The sequence below is a fragment of the Simochromis diagramma genome, unplaced genomic scaffold (assembly GCF_900408965.1).
Source record: "Simochromis diagramma unplaced genomic scaffold, fSimDia1.1 OVJJ01000483.1, whole genome shotgun sequence".
In the NCBI taxonomy this organism is placed as follows: domain Eukaryota; kingdom Metazoa; phylum Chordata; class Actinopteri; order Cichliformes; family Cichlidae; genus Simochromis; species Simochromis diagramma.
In genome coordinates this window covers 5,064,460-5,079,998 of record NW_024386835.1, presented here as the reverse complement: position 1 = coordinate 5,079,998, position 15,539 = coordinate 5,064,460, and the positions used below count along the sequence as shown (strand labels likewise).

The 15,539-nt window shown below is 42.5% G+C and overlaps 1 protein-coding gene across 7 annotated transcripts in view; it reads left to right on the top strand.

Moving 5' to 3' along the window:
- The first annotated feature begins 4,540 nt into the window (after positions 1 to 4,540).
- The window catches only part of kif21b (kinesin family member 21B), a 74,177-nt gene continuing 63,178 nt past the window's right edge, over positions 4,541 to 15,539 (top strand). For 4 of the 7 annotated variants that reach the window (XM_040028943.1, XM_040028939.1, XM_040028940.1 and 1 more), the window contains exon 1: positions 4,542 to 4,968. In XM_040028943.1, the coding sequence (XP_039884877.1) occupies positions 4,928 to 4,968 (41 nt within the window). In that variant the 5' untranslated portion in view covers positions 4,542 to 4,927. Of the gene's footprint in view, positions 4,969 to 15,539 lie in introns of all 7 variants that reach the window. The other 3 variants (XM_040028938.1, XM_040028937.1, XM_040028942.1) reach the window with 1 other exon arrangement.

Below are 15,539 nucleotides of genomic sequence, written 5' to 3'. Positions count from 1 at the left end.
TAATACAACGGCCCGACTTCTTATTTTCACAGCGCATCTCTTTCTGTGCCAGCCAGTGAGTCGTCAAATGTGCGTTTGCGTAATCCTGGCCAATTCAAGCAGTTTTGTTACGGTTAAAAAAAAAGGGGGGGATTAGCTTATGGAGCTTCAAAGCCAAATATAGAATGTGAGGGATTATAGACACATCAAAGTGTAAGAATAAAGATGGAGAGTACATCAGGGTGCAGTTTCATCTTCCATCTCCGTTTCAGCTTTGTGCTTTTTCAGTCTTTTTCACCAGAGGAGATGTGATGTTCAAGAAGTGTGGACTTCACTGGCGTTAAATGCATTTTGGTTTTAACTTTGTCTTTTATATAATATTAATTACTGTGTTTCACACAGTATAGTGAACATAAAAAAGTATTTACCTTCAAACTCTTCTTGATTTCTTAGGGGGTTTTTTTTTTTTGCATATTTGTCACACTTATGTGTTTCAGATCATCAAATAAGTTTTAATATTAAACAAAAATAACCTGAGTAGATACAAAAATCAGTTTTTAAATTATGATTTCATTTATTAAGGAAAAAAAGTGAACCAAACCTACCTGGCCCTGTGTCATAAAGTAATTGGCCCCTAAAACCAAAAACTGGTTGTGCCACCGTTCCCAGCAAGAACTGCAAATGTCTTTCGCATCTCTGTGGAGGGATTTTGGGCCACTTTTCTTTTCAGAATTGTTTAAATTCTTACTGGTTTTTACTGATGAGCATTGTCTTGTTGCATGAACCGAATGAGGGCATAAACTGGTGGTCAGGCATCCACCTTCAGGATTTTTTGGTAGAGGGCAGAATTTGTGGTTCCATCAATTACAACGAATTGACCAGGTCCTGAAGGAGCAAAGCAGAGAACATCACACCACCACCTGTTGGTGTTCTCTTTATTAAACGCTGTGTTAGTTTTACACCAGATGCAATGGGACTCAAACCTTCCGAAAGGTTTAACTTTTGTGTCATCATTCTTCACAATATTTTCCCCAAAGTCTTGGAGATCATCAAAATGTTTTTTGGCAAATGTGAGACGAGCCTTTGTGTTGTTTTTGGTCAGCAGTGGTTTTCTCCTTGGAGCTCTCTCACAATGTCATTTTTGCCCAATTGCTTACTTTCTTATCCTGAATCATGAACATGACCTTAACTGAGACGAGTGAAGTGTGAGGTACTTTAAATGTTGTTCTGGGTTTTTTTGTGAACTCCTGGATGAGTCGTCGATGCACTCTTACTGTGGTTCACCGCCTTAGAAATTGCTTTGTAACCCTTCCCAGACTGACAGATGCCAATGATTTGAGATTTTGGCGCAATGTGTTGATTTTTGAGATCTTTTAGCCTACTTCACTTTGTCAGACAGCTTCTATTTAAGTTATTTCTTGATTCAGCAGGTCTGGCACACTGGATTTCTCAAGGCAGAATTAGTTTTTCCGCTTTTTCACAGCACTGTACAGGTATATGGTAACTCTGGAAAAGTCTTTTATATCATGTTCCACTGTATCACGGCTGATTTCCAGTTTATATTGCCCATTCGACATTTGAAAATAGCCACAAAAAGATTGCTGCAAAAAGAAAGTTATGACTCATCTTTATCTTTTCAGCCCAGGACATTACCATAAGCTCCCGTAATGAGGATGATGCGCATGAATGTGTGTGGGTCACGAAAAAGCAAAGTGTTAAATCTGAGCTGGTGCTGACTTCACCGTGACTGACAAAACCCAAAGGCGACTTGAACAATTGTATTTTAATGCCGCTTATGTAATTATTTTGATTGTATACCTCCCTAAATATAGGGATTATGCTGCAGTGTGGCAAAATATCTTCAGGGTCTTATAACCCACAGAGGATGGTTATGAAATGTTCTTTTTTACCCTGAAAGCGCTGAAGAGGAGGCAGTGCAGGGGAAAGAATCACCCAGAGCGGATTTGAAAACTGTAAACAGGTCGGAAAAGGAGTGAAAGGACTTAAACAAACGCTTAGGAAAACAGTGCAAGCTAATTATGGCGTGGTCACTGGTTCACCAGTGTGTGTTTGTATGCACCACCCTTACTGCTGTGTTATGTTGTTCCAGTTGTGGTGGCTAGTGGCTGGTAACCAGCAGATCTAGGAGGATTTTAGCTATCCTCATAATCTTGCATGGAATCCAGCAGCCCCAACCACCACCACCTGGCCCCTAGGCACCAACACACACACACACACACACACTCGCACATAGTCATAAGCTCCTCTTTGCACTGAATAGGTTTACAGTGCATGCAACTGTGTGCAGGCTCTGTTTCATAACATAAAAGTGATTGTCATCAGTGCTGGTGCAGAGAGAGGGAGAAATGTTTATGCTGATCAGTATTGAGATAGTCCCAGAACCTCACACTAGGAATTCTAATTTAATCAAAATGTATAGATAAAGCAGCAACTGTCTGGCGGTGTGACACAGTGAGCTCGCAAGCGTGTTGGAAAAGGGAAAAGCAACTTGCTGTAGTGCAGATGTGAGTGTGTCACTGGCAAACTCATCAGTTTTGTTCTGTTCACATCTTTGGTACATGAGGCATGGGTAATGAGGGGGATGAGTATTTGGAAAGGCTGTAGTGTAGATTTGATGTGCCAGTATAAACGCTGCCAACAACTATGACAGTGTAGTGGCACTGTGGTACATTCACTTTGCATAGATTATTTAAAACAGTGAAGCAGAAACCTGAATGTAGAGGATGTCAGAGAAAACTGTACCTCCATAAATAGATCAAGATAAATAACATATAGAAAGAAAGAAGGCTCTGTGTATACGTGAAGAAAGGGAGAAAGAAATTGAGGAAGACTGGCAACAGATCTTCTTGTTTGTTTGACTCAACTAAAGGGAAAGGATTTCAGTTTCCCCTTTTGAAGAAATGTGATTCAGCACAAAGAGAGCGGAGTCTGACTTCCCATCCAAGCCAGGGCCAATGAACTCAGAGTCTTAGCAATAATACGATAACTTTCGAATTTGAAGTTTGACCTCAAAGGTGTTCAGGCCGGTGGCCCCTCCTCTGCTCATGTGAAAAGTCTCCCTCTGTTTATGGCATTTTAACGGACTTCAGATGTCACCGCTCGCAGTTATGGCTGTAGATGTGTAATCTTTACAGCAGGAGAGGTGTGTCACTGGGTGGGGCTAATCGGTCTGTTCTCCTCGATGATTGGTCTGGGATTTTTAAGAAACAGTGTGAGATTTTTACTAGTTGGTCCAGCTGCACGCCAATCAATACGATTAAGCTGCTTTCAAGGACGCCTCGTATTTATTTTTAACAAGTGCAATGCAGAAAAGCGACCGTAGTTATTGTTGTTGTTTAGTTACCGTCCAAATGCTTCATTTTATGAATTACAATTAGATATTATCTTATCGTATTGTGGTTAGTTTGAGATATAGATAGTTTAACACCAAGTATTTTGGCATTTGAAAGAAAGAACCCTCTGTTTAAGGTATGCCAAAGCATGCCTCTCAGGCAGTCAGCCTCTGGGGGAGATCTGGCCACTGCTGTTTGATGTGGGCCCATATGCATGCATCAGTCACAAAAGCAACCATGCTTATTGTTTAAGGCAGGCTTGTATAGCATTGGGGTCAGACAGTGGTGAGCGCTGTCGCCTCATATCAAGAAGGTCCTGGATTCAAATCTGCAGCTATGTGTTGGCAAGTCAAAGATTAGTGACCTGTCCAGGGTGTAATATGCTTTGTCATGTGATAGGCTCCAACTGCCCCGTCACCCTGAATTGAATAAGTGGAAAAAGAGATGGATGGATATATAGTGTTGCATGGTATAGTACAGGACTGGATTATAGTACAGTATATCAGAAGATATTTCAGTCTAATATACTGTAGTGTGTAGTATTGAATAGTAGAGTTGTTCTAACAGTACATATATATATATATATATATATATATATATATAGAGAGAGAGAGAGATATTTGATAAGATAGCATAGTATAGTAGAGGATATTATAGTCTATACTGTATACACCATAGACTATATATAGGTGTACAGTATAGACTAACTCCTAACCTTATCCTATATATAGGATAGCATATAAAAAATAGCATAGCATAATAGAGTATATGTGTATATATTACTATGCTATAGTATAGCATAGAATACTATAATGAATAACAGAGTATAGAATAGACATATTCTATTCTATTCTATTCTATTCTATTCTATTCTATTCTAGGATATTATAGTTTTGAATAGTAGAACACAGATATATTATATTATATGATATCATATTATAAATATTTGATATAAAGTTATATCATTTTATGTTGAAAAGGTATCACATCATCTTCGTCACTGATTATTGAATGTAGTGAAAGTTAATAGTAAGTTATTGATTTAATTAATAAATTATTCACTATTTATGAGTAAAACTCATCCTACACAAATGTGTATACTACATTAGAGTGGGGCAGTGATCAGGGAGCAGGGAGACACTCGTATTAAAGGTTCAGTGGCGAATTGAACATTTCCAAGCGTCAGTGAAGGTGGCGCCACCTCCTCCAGTTCTCAGCGCTCACTCAGCGTGCTCGCTCAGAGAAGCGGTGTGGCTGCAGAGAGACGCTCGTATGCTTCCCTCACAGGCACTTTAAACAGGATGTAGCGACTGAGCTAGACCACGGAGAGAAAAAAGCGAAAGAAAAAAAAAGAGCGGGTTAAGCACTGCGATGTGACACACGCCAGAGAGACAGCGATGACCGCCACGGCACAGGAGAAAAAGAGGACAGGAGTCCAGATGAGGCACCTCACCCCCGGCAGGTCTTGACGGCTGCTCCCGCTGACCGGAGACCCCCACCTCCACCGCCACGGCCGCAGCAGCAGCGCACGGTTTACGAACACTGAAAACACAACATTACCCGAAATATTTCACCCGTGAACCTTGAAAGCAGCCATGGGGAGCCAGGGAGACTGCTGTGTGAAGGTTGCGTTGAGGTAAGCCTCCGACGTCTGTCTGCTGGAAATCTGCAGACCTTAGCAGAGCACGCTTGTGTCTGTGCCTCCCGGCGATTAATGAAATGCATGCACACCTACAGTTTTCCACGCTCCCCGATGTCTCCGTCCATTTCTGGGATTCAGGAGATTACACAGCCACGGAGAATACCATTCCACCTTATTTTACTTGGGCGGCGCTCTGCACAGTATCGACAAGGCAAAAGCACGCGTTTGTTTCACGCTATATCCGTATATAACTGTTCTCATGTGGTGGTGGTGTTGTGTGTATACGTTTGTATGCACAAGTTCTGCACACAGCGTCTTACATTCATGATTTAACATTGGGTGAAGTGACAAGGACAGCTGCAGCCAGGTGCAGGGAGGAGAATGGGCGTTTCTCTCCTAACCAATTTTTGCTGGGATTATTCTTACATGCACCTACCTGCATCTATAACCATGCCTAGTCAACAGCTTACATATGCATGACGGAGTTAGGTCAATAACTAGGTTAAAAAGCAGGAGCATTGTTGTGCTTAAGAACACAAAAAAGTGTCCTGCAGCAAATGAATCGAGCACAAAGAGAATCTCTCCTTCAGAGCTGTGACATTCACTGCCTTTGTTGGATTGGGGAGCACAGCAGCTCTTGAATTGGTGAGAGGAGACAGTTTTCTGCATGTGTGTGAGCAAAAAATCCCAAAATAAAATTTGATCATAAGAAGTGAGCATAAAAAGTGCTCTAAAACCTCATCTGTAATCATGCTCATTTTACAGTGTGCAAAGCTGTGGCGGTGGTCTGACAGACCCCACAGACCCCCAATTAACTCAGAGCCTCACAGACTGTCACATTAGCGAGCGACCGCCTTTTGGCAGTACTGCGTAACCGGCTTTCAATCTACACATAAAACAAACTACACAAACATAACTATGCTTCATGAAGCACCCATTTGAGGTCCTCACATCCCAATCCGGGCTCCAATAATTGATCTGAGTGGGGTGGGGGTTGAGAATGGGGGTGGGGAGTTGGTCCAGCAAAGCAGGCTTTTAAGATGAACTTTAAAAACACTGGCCCCATTTCCCCAGGGGAAGGCTTTATCAGCTGCCTCATTGTCAGCCACAGAGTGAATCTCCTTTGTGCTCATTCGCTGTGACAACTGTAACAGGAAGTGGAGTAGGTGGTGCTGACAGAAAAAGGTGAAAAGGGAAGCCGTATAGGCCGCTGGTGGCTGTCGCTGAACTGAATTTAGCGAAAGAGAGACCAGCCAAGAGGCCTGTTGATGTGTAAATGACTCAGTGACTAACACGTCTGCCTTTAGCTCCCTCTTGCTCCTTTTTTTAATTTACTTTTTGACGTTATCATCAGTTTGTGAACAGGTTTTCATTTCTTTGTTCAGTAAGGAAGGTCAGATCAGCAGAGGAGCATTATCTTCGCGAGAGTACCTCGGAATTAGTTTTATTAGCGTGAAAGTCTTGCTGTAATTAAACAGGGGCTAAGTAGTAACATGTAATTACTCTGCTGGGTGAGCCGATGCTTCTCCTTTTCATCACATGTGATCTGTGTGTGTGTGTGTGTTTGACAGGAAATGGGAAGCTTGCAAATAAACACATGGAAAAAGATAACTTCCTGCTGAATAAGCAGTTACTTTTTCCCAATGACCTCCGAGCCTCTTTTATTCCCAGAGAAGAGGGCCTTTGATAAGAGGGGACGCCGTTTAATTGCTCCCATCATGCAATGCCCTTGGCTCAGAGCTTATGTCTGCATCTGCATGTGCGAATGTACATTACGAGGGCAACGGGGTTGACATGAAGGCCAACGAATGCATACTCAGTCTCGTGTTGCCAGCATCCAATTCCTGAACGACCTACAATCCTACAATCCTGGATCTGTACGCACGCTTGAGTCAGTGGATCTGCATTGCAGACATGATCAGATGCATCTACTGTAATTCCCTCCTAAACAGTTGTTGTTAAATTGCCCCTGGCCTGGCTTTTGCGTCTTTATCCAGCTGCATCCATTTACAGTATCGGCTCAGTCGAGTGCAAGCAGGCTATAATCAGTAGATAAGTAGACACACTCACCTTCACACACACACATGCACTTACGTTCAGGCTTTCACTCTCGCTGGTTTTATGTTGAGTGTTGCATTTTGCACCCCCGGTTGAAAGCTTTATGTCAGGACAGACTCTGAGTGAGAGTGGCCCGCCAATAGTTCAGCTTTTGCACCCTTGCATGCGTGTTTGGCGAGCGGTGTGTAAATTTCCATTTGCATATCAATCTCTGTCCCCCGCCGTTGCCCTCTGTGCGGCTCCCTGCCATTTACTCATTTCAGAAATCAAGTGACTCGCCCGCTGCTGAAGTGCTAAGTCAGCCACCGTAGCTGGGTAGAAATAGACTCAAAGACAAATCTGTTTAATGCTGTTGTGCCTCCTGATCTTTTGATTGTTACTCCATGTTCTCACCTTAAGGCTCTCCTTTCTGTCTAATTTGAACTCGACTGCCCCCCTCCCCCTCATGGTTTTGTGGTTCTGGGGTGATGACAGTAATGAGACTGAATAGGGGGAAAAAAAGCATAAAATATTCAGTGTTCCTTCAAACCCTACAGGTGGATGACTGGGTTGTTGCGGACAGTTATGACGCAGACCGTTTTGGCTAGAAGGCGATGAGAGTTCAGCTGAGGGGAAAGAAAAAGATGAGCTTTTATCTCTTGGACTCTTATGATGTGCTGATCAGCCAGTGTAAAAGACGTCTCTACAGAAGTTCTTCATAAATCCATTAATGTGCTCCACCGGCTTTGAAACAAAACAAGAGCAGCGGGAATATGAGTGAGGGAAGTGGCCCCTCACAGCTGACACACAAAGGATTTAAATGGGAGTTTAAAAAAATGGTGGTGTTTTGTTGTTGGACGCTTGTCCTGTGTCGGCTACCAGTCTCGCCTGTTTCCTGTGTGTGTTAATAGTTTGCCACACGGGCTGTGTCTGGGTTACAACCTCCCAAGGGGGTTGTTGCTAAAACAGCTGGGTTTGGTGGGAAAGTGTGTGTGCATGTGTGTGTGTGTTACAAGCCTACAGTACTGTATTTGCTGGTCACAGGGTAGTGCTGCAATGTAATCTCCTCATGGCAGGAGTCTTACACTTGGTTGCGACATTCATCTCCCACTCCCACACACAGTTACACACACACACCGATCACTGCAATGGGAAACGTATAAACAGTGTTGTTGTGTTGATGAGGCTGTAAAGTCGCTCGTAGTCGGCGTGTTTGGATTCGAGGGAGGTGAGAGGAGCAGGAAACATGACAGAGCACACGCCCAAGTTGGCCGTCCGCAGCTGTGCATCACTTCCTCCTCATGCTTGTCTGGTTGTGGGCACGTGATTTTATGTTCTTTGTTGTTGTTGTTGTTTTTTCCAAAGTTGTTGTTACCCTTCAAGCTAACCTAATAGCACTGTGAGCGCTTTTTTTGGCAAATGTACTGAAGAAGCTGTCTGCTGTCTGAACTGAACATGAGCTGAGACCTGGACACGGTGATGTGCAGAAATCAGTCGTGCTGGGTGTTTTGTCCGTCACCCCGTTTATCACAGAAAAACCTGTTGAATAATCCGGCTCTGCGGATTCAGGGGCTTTACAAACAGATTGCGGCTCGCTGAGGTCAAAAAAGGTCTGCAGAACAAAGAAGTTAGTGAGGTTGCCAAGCTGCACTTCTTAATCCTGGTTGCCAAACAGTCACACAACTACACGTCTGCTATCAGGTGTATAATAGACTCATATGATGTTGTTTGCAAATGATCAGAGACGTGAGGGAATTTGTTACATGTGTAGCTTATGTATATAATAGATCAACAATATTTAGGTCATACATGTGCCAGTGATCTGGAAATGAGTTGTGCAAGCTGTCTATTTATGAATTTGCTCTGTTTAAGTATATCTGTACTCCCTAATGGTGCGCTGCTGTTGCAGAATGACTTCCTGTAAGGTTGCTTCTGGACCATCCACACTTCCTGTTCACTTCCTGCTTTGTGTGCTGCTGTGTTTTCAGTGAGGACCGAATGCTAAAAGAAAGCATAAAGGTGAAAGAAACACAAACCCAAAGACGAGCCTCTGGCTTTTCTCAAAATAACCTCTCGGAGTAAGTCTGTAGCGCGCTCTTGAGTTAAAATAAAAAACACGCACTGTGAGTGTACACATTTACGCCATTTTAAACTTCCCTCTCTTGCTCAAGCTCGTCTGCACTGCGTGCAAAATAAAGTGCGACCAAAACGCTGGAATGTGACCAGCTTTCTCTCTTCCCCGGCTCCTTCTACCTCCTATTCGCCCACTCTTGCGCAGACATTCAAAGGCACACACACACACACGCACACACACACACACACACAGATCTGTATTTGAATTTATCCATTTGAATTCATTAAGCAATGAAAGGCGCTTCAGTCCAGTCCAGCATTTGCATGTATCTCTTATCACGGTGTCATCATATGTCAGCTGGACCGCTAAATAATAACTCGTTCTGCTTGAACCACAAGGGCAGTCTTTTCACAGCGTGTGTGGTCAGTCTAGAAAATAATTATGTTTATAGACGCTTTGTGGTCCGCGCATTTCGATAAACCATAAAACCAGTTTGGCCAGTTTATGTGTGTCGACATTGTTGTGGTCACTCAGAGATCACTGGGACTGAGTGTGCCTTTGGAGGGGGGGTGGATGGCTTTTTAAACAGAGCACCTCTTGGGTGAGCGTAGACAGAGGACACTGTGTGAATGAGTCTGATGTCAGTGCAGGTCTTTGTGCGCTCTGCTGAGCTTGCATGCGCACAGACACACACATATAAAGATGCACATGCACACAAACACGCAAAAAAGCCATAGAATTGGAGGGTAGACTAGACGTGGATGAAGTCCAGACTGTATTTTTAGAGAGGAAGGGGATAAAAAAGAGAGCGAGAGGCTTGTGGAGTCAGTTTCTGATGTCCTCTTTGTTTTATAAACTGCTCTCCGTCTGCTGAAAAGAGCAATGCTTCCTGCAATTCACTGTAATAAATACAAAGAAAAATCAAAGAGGGAAAAAAGAGGGGGGACAAAGCGGGGTGGAGTATGAAAAGGAGCAAGTGCCTCGTCTGCTGTCAAAAGGGCTACTGTAGCATGCAAATATGAGATGCTACATAAGTGTGCAGACAGTGTGTGTGTGTGTATGTTTGGGCATCGTGTGTATGAATAATTTGGGCACAGCTGCACGTGTTTGCTATGTTCCCGTGGCGAGAGGAAGAAGCACAGAGATGGAGAGCCATAGATGTCCTGTCTAGACTGAAATGAAAACCTTACTGACTTCTCTATTTGAATGTCAGATGTTTGGCATAAACAATCTGAAATTATATCGTCTTCTGCTTTTGTAATCTGTAAACTGGCAGTGATATGAGTGTGAAGTTCAAGAGTTTTTACTCCTTCACACTCATCACACTCCATCCCTACATTTATATGTTTGTGAATGTGTCAGTAGAGCTGCCTACTGTGCCGATATAAAGGGACGTGATGTGTTTGTGACCAGCTGGCCCATAATCACCTTCACGGCGTTAAGTAGCTTAATCACTGCTGGCGTTTGTGTCTTTGGGTTTGTTTTGGGTTATTGTGTGTGAATGGAGGGAGGTGTCAGCAGGGCAAGGCTTTAAAAAGGCTGGAATGAGTAACCGATTAAATGTGGTTATAATTTACATTTCAGTTGCAGCACTGTGCAGTTTTATCACCTCATATTTAGAAACAGCTTTCCTCCCGGTGTCGGCTGTGCTTTGTTGTTACTGCTAATTGGCGAATGTTAGCTTGCTAACACAGCAGGGTTAACATCATATCTGCTGATGTTCAGGTTGAATCAGCAAAACTTTATTTAAAATAGAAGCACCGAGAGGAAGAGGTGCCTAGAAACACTGAGAGGCCTCGCACGATAAAAGCTGGTGGTATTATTCAGTGCAGCCAGGAGAGTGCTGTCGTGTAGAAAGATAGAACATGACTCCATCCTCGAATAAATCATTTTAATTTAAAGGATCTGAGCCCTCTACTATTGTGACAAACTAGCACTTGTTATGATATATAATATTTATGTTGATGTGTTAGCAATAGTTTATTTTACAGAGGAGTAATATTAGGATTTATATGTGGGGGTGGGACAGCTGGGGCCCTCCACAACAGTCCCAGTTTTTCATTGGCCTCTTGGGAAATTCAGTTGCCCATTATTGTGTTAGACAAAAAAAAAATGTCACTTTAGCTGTCAAATGCTGCATTTATCAGTTTCCTGGTTTTCTGGGTAAGCAGTGTACTGTTTGTTAGTACTTGTTTGTTGAAAACAGCTGGATGGCTATTGAAAATTTTGCTTTATTAATCCTACTGCAGTCTTTGTTTTCCTTTAAAAGTGAAAATCCACTTAAATTTCATTTTGGGAACACTGTTATGGACTCTTTCTGATTACTGACTACTACAGTGCTTATTTTATTGGCTTTCCTGAAAAGATTTTCAGACAATGACAGTTCAAATGCTGCAGGTAGAATTTTAACAAAAGCCAGGAAGAGACAGCTTATAACTCAAATTCTCAGTGCCCTCCATTTTCAGCATTTTCCAGAAAATATAGAATTGTATTCAAAGTATTTCTAATTTAAAAAAAAACATTAAATGAGTTCTAAATATATTATTTAAGATGTTTAATGAATACAAACCTGGTAGGTCTCTGAGGTCTCTAAGATCCGATCACCTAGCGGTGCACATATCTGAATCTAAACTGGGTGATTAGATATTTAGCTGTTATACTGCCTACCCTCAGAGGTTAGCTATTCTCCAACCTTTGCTAGTTTTAAAAAGAAGATAAAAAAAATAGTGTTCATATTGCCAGGCTTGTGTTTTTAAATCATTCCATATTTAGCGGCGAGTCGAACAAAATTCCATCACGTATACGTGAGATGTTAGACAAACACAAACAGAGGAGGTAACGTAATTGCAGGGGAATGATGAAATAAATGTTAAATGTAGGGGAAAAAAAAGTATTTTTTAAAAACATATAGATGTTAATAATCGCTGTTCAGAGTGGTCTACCGGCTAAAGCACATACAGATGTATACATATACACGCTATGCTAGTTAAACTAATATTCTTCTTCTTCTTCTTCTTCTTATCATTATTATTATTTTTTCTCTTTTTTTTCCTCTTTCATTTCAGTTTTTTATATCGCGTGAAGCACCTTGAATTAATGTAGTGTTTGAAAGGTGCTCTATAAATAAACTTGCCTTGTCTTTTTTTAACACCTTAGGAGAACTAGCTTGGGAGAATCACTTTGTTGCTGCATCATATCAAACTAATAATCTTCATTCTAAGGTGAAAGTGTTTTTTTTTAATAACCTGATACACGTTTGTGTCTATATGGAATACTACAAAGGAATAAACGAAGACTTGAGCCACTGGCTAAGTTCACATGCCTACAGACAGACAGCCATGGTGACGGTGGCTGCATTAGCACTCATGCTAAATGCTGTCTGACAGAGAGGGAGTCTGGCCTGGTGGTAATGCTAACCTGCCCTCCAGGGAGGCAGACAGACGAGCAGAGTCATGGCAGCAGTCTGCAGCTCGGCAGCGTATGTTGTGGGCTCTGTATTAGAGAAAAACATTGAACAAAGGGATCTTTGTGTGTGTGTTTTCCTGGTGACCTTTATTGAAATAATTCCACCTCTGCATTTCATTCTTAGTATTTTGCATGTGTGTGTGAGAAATTGTCACACATTCGCTTCATAGCTGACATATGAACTGTAAAACATTTCAACAAAAATATTTCACATACAGTGTCACACTTAAGCACATAGATGAAAATTTCATATGTATTCATCTAAAAAATGATGCCGACCCTGGATATGTAAGAGAAAGATATAAATAAGCAAACTTTTGGCTCTTTTTTCCTTTTTGTTGCTGCTTTGCTTTTAATTTTCGATCCTCTTGTCAACTCACTGCTTCCTCTGTCAGTCCCACTGGCACAGTGAACTGGATAGTGTGTGATCTGTCGTTTGAAAATTTCCAAAAACATTATAGGTTTCCCCATGGCACACCGTAGTGATGGCATGGTGCTTTACAGCATCCATTAAAAAGCATCCACTCTTATTCTCTGTTTCAGATGTTGAAATGAAATAGACTCGGGGAGCATGGCACCTCTCTGACCTTGACAAGACTGTCTGTCATGAAAATGTATGAAAGGAAGCTAATTTGATTCTTTCTCGTGCCTCCACCCCCCCATGAAGCGGCAGACAGAACAAATGAGAGGGGGTAGGAAGGGGAAATGAGGAGGGGGGTGAGGAAGTGGGGTGGGGATTGACCCAGAATTAGCTCAGATGATGCGTACTGATGTGCCCCTGTAACAATGAGATGCTCATCTGAAACTGAATGACGAATGCGTGTCTTTGACAGCAGTGGTGGTGGGGGATTATGCCTCTGGCACAGTGACGGTCAATACCAGGCTAATAAATAACATTTGCACCGGTTTTACTAAAAGTAATTTATTGTTTTGCTGTCAGTAGTAGTATTATATACTCTTCATATACTGGTGGGCAGGTATGCTCTGATGGCAAAAAAATGCAGCCTGTGATAGCTTAGTTTTTAAAGCCTAGGCCAAAGTCTTTCACAGCCAATGCTTCACGCGTGCTCTGCCCAGCTTCCCACTAAGCTCTGCCCTACTTTACCTGATAATATCAGCTCTAAAAATGGGATATTTGAGCCTCCTAAGTGTCTCAAATATCTTACTGTGAATTTCTGGTTCCAGCTCTAATTTTGTCTTTGATATCTTGGCTCTGTTATTGCGGGGCGTGAATATTTATTCATTCATTCAGCTTCAAGGACAACTTCCGATGACAGTCTGTGTCTCTGGAAAATAAAATCCTGATGGAGATGGGGAAAGATAACAGAGTTGACAGAGTATTTCTTCAAGAGTCGACCTAGCTCTTTCCAGACAATGTAGGACAAGCCCGTCCTTGAAGTCTGGCTTGGTTAAGGAAACGCTTGTGCTAACATGGATGAGCCAGTGCACTCATTCCTGCTGTAGCATGCGACCCTGCATGCTAAGGCACCCAGTCAAACCAATGTGCACAGAGTACGTGAATTCTCCTCCGTCTTATCGCCCGTTACCAATTGGCAGCGGCGCCTCGGGCTACAGGGTCGCCAGTCTGTGAGGTTAGTTTGATAGATAAGGTTAACCCGAACGAGGCTGTGAGCTGTGGTATTTTGTGTCTGGGTGTAACTAAACTGCTCGTGCAATAAAAGATGAATGTTTAAATGGCCAAGTATCATCGATCGGTTAGGTGGCTTATTTACAGTGTGGTTACTGCTCTCTGTGGCTACAATCTTTGCATTTGTGTTTCCATAGTGATGCTGTTTCACCACTTTGTGAGTTTACATAGTTGATCGAATTGTAATGAATGTAACTGTAAATGCTTGTTTCACTATGAGTAAATCTATAAAATACAGCTGACATACTGTCCTATCACACATGTATATGCCAATATGAACACTTATTGTTTTGGGTAAATCACATAGTAGAACTGCTTTGACTCTCAGCCTCTCATAAGACAGTGATCCAGAGTCAGCACTGATATGAATCTTAAGGTATCTGCTGATCCTCAGAGTATTAATCAGGTTACTAGTGGTGGTCTGTGAAATCTGAATCCTTTCTAGAATTTATTGGGAGGCTTTTTGTGTAAGCCAGGAATGCCTTAATGAAATTGAAGAAGAAATATTTTGTTTTTGCAGTCATTACTCTGGGCTTGTGAGGACATAGTCGTTTGTATCCACCAGTATGGCAGGACAGATGCCTATATCTTCCAGTCTGCATTGTACCACCTGGGCAAGCCAGCTGTCCACGCACAGCACCAGTCTCTTGTGACCACTGGCCCGTTTCCCCTGCTTGTGCTTGTTCACATACAGTGTGCATTCTCCTCTGTGCTTTCCCATCCGTTCAGTCTGCTTTCCTTTATATTTACTTTGTGTCTCCCTCTGCCAGTTTGTCCAACTGGTCCTTATTAGTGCTTTCTCCTCTGGTGCTCCCACCTGAGCCAGCTACTTATATTCATAACCCTGCTGTGTTTGCCTTCCTTCGTTATTTTTTTCCCCCCTCTCGTTGCCATAAATCAGAGACCAGGGTCAAGGCTGGAAAAATGCAATTTCTCGCCCCTCATTTGCTTTTGTTTGGTGCCAGCTTAATTCATTCATAACTCGTATAAACATATGTTGCCAGGGACAGTGCACAGTCAGGTGTCCATTGCTTATTTTCTGCCATTCCCTCAGAGAGTGTTGGACCTGCATATGAAATGTGTGTCTGTGTGTGTGTTTGGATAGCGGCTTGTTAGCCTGCTGTGATGTTGGGCTCATGCGGAGGATCGGAGACCGAAGTGAGAGACAGATTTTGCAGGAAATGGCCTGCTTCCATATCCTGTCATAGCAGTGGGTGTGTTGTTATTACTCTCGTCCACAGACACTCAACTGATTAGTCAAAGAGAGCAAAGCACAGGCATTATGGGAAGGGTGTCTTGAATAGACTGTGAGGGATTGAGCAGCAGACAGATGCAGGGAGA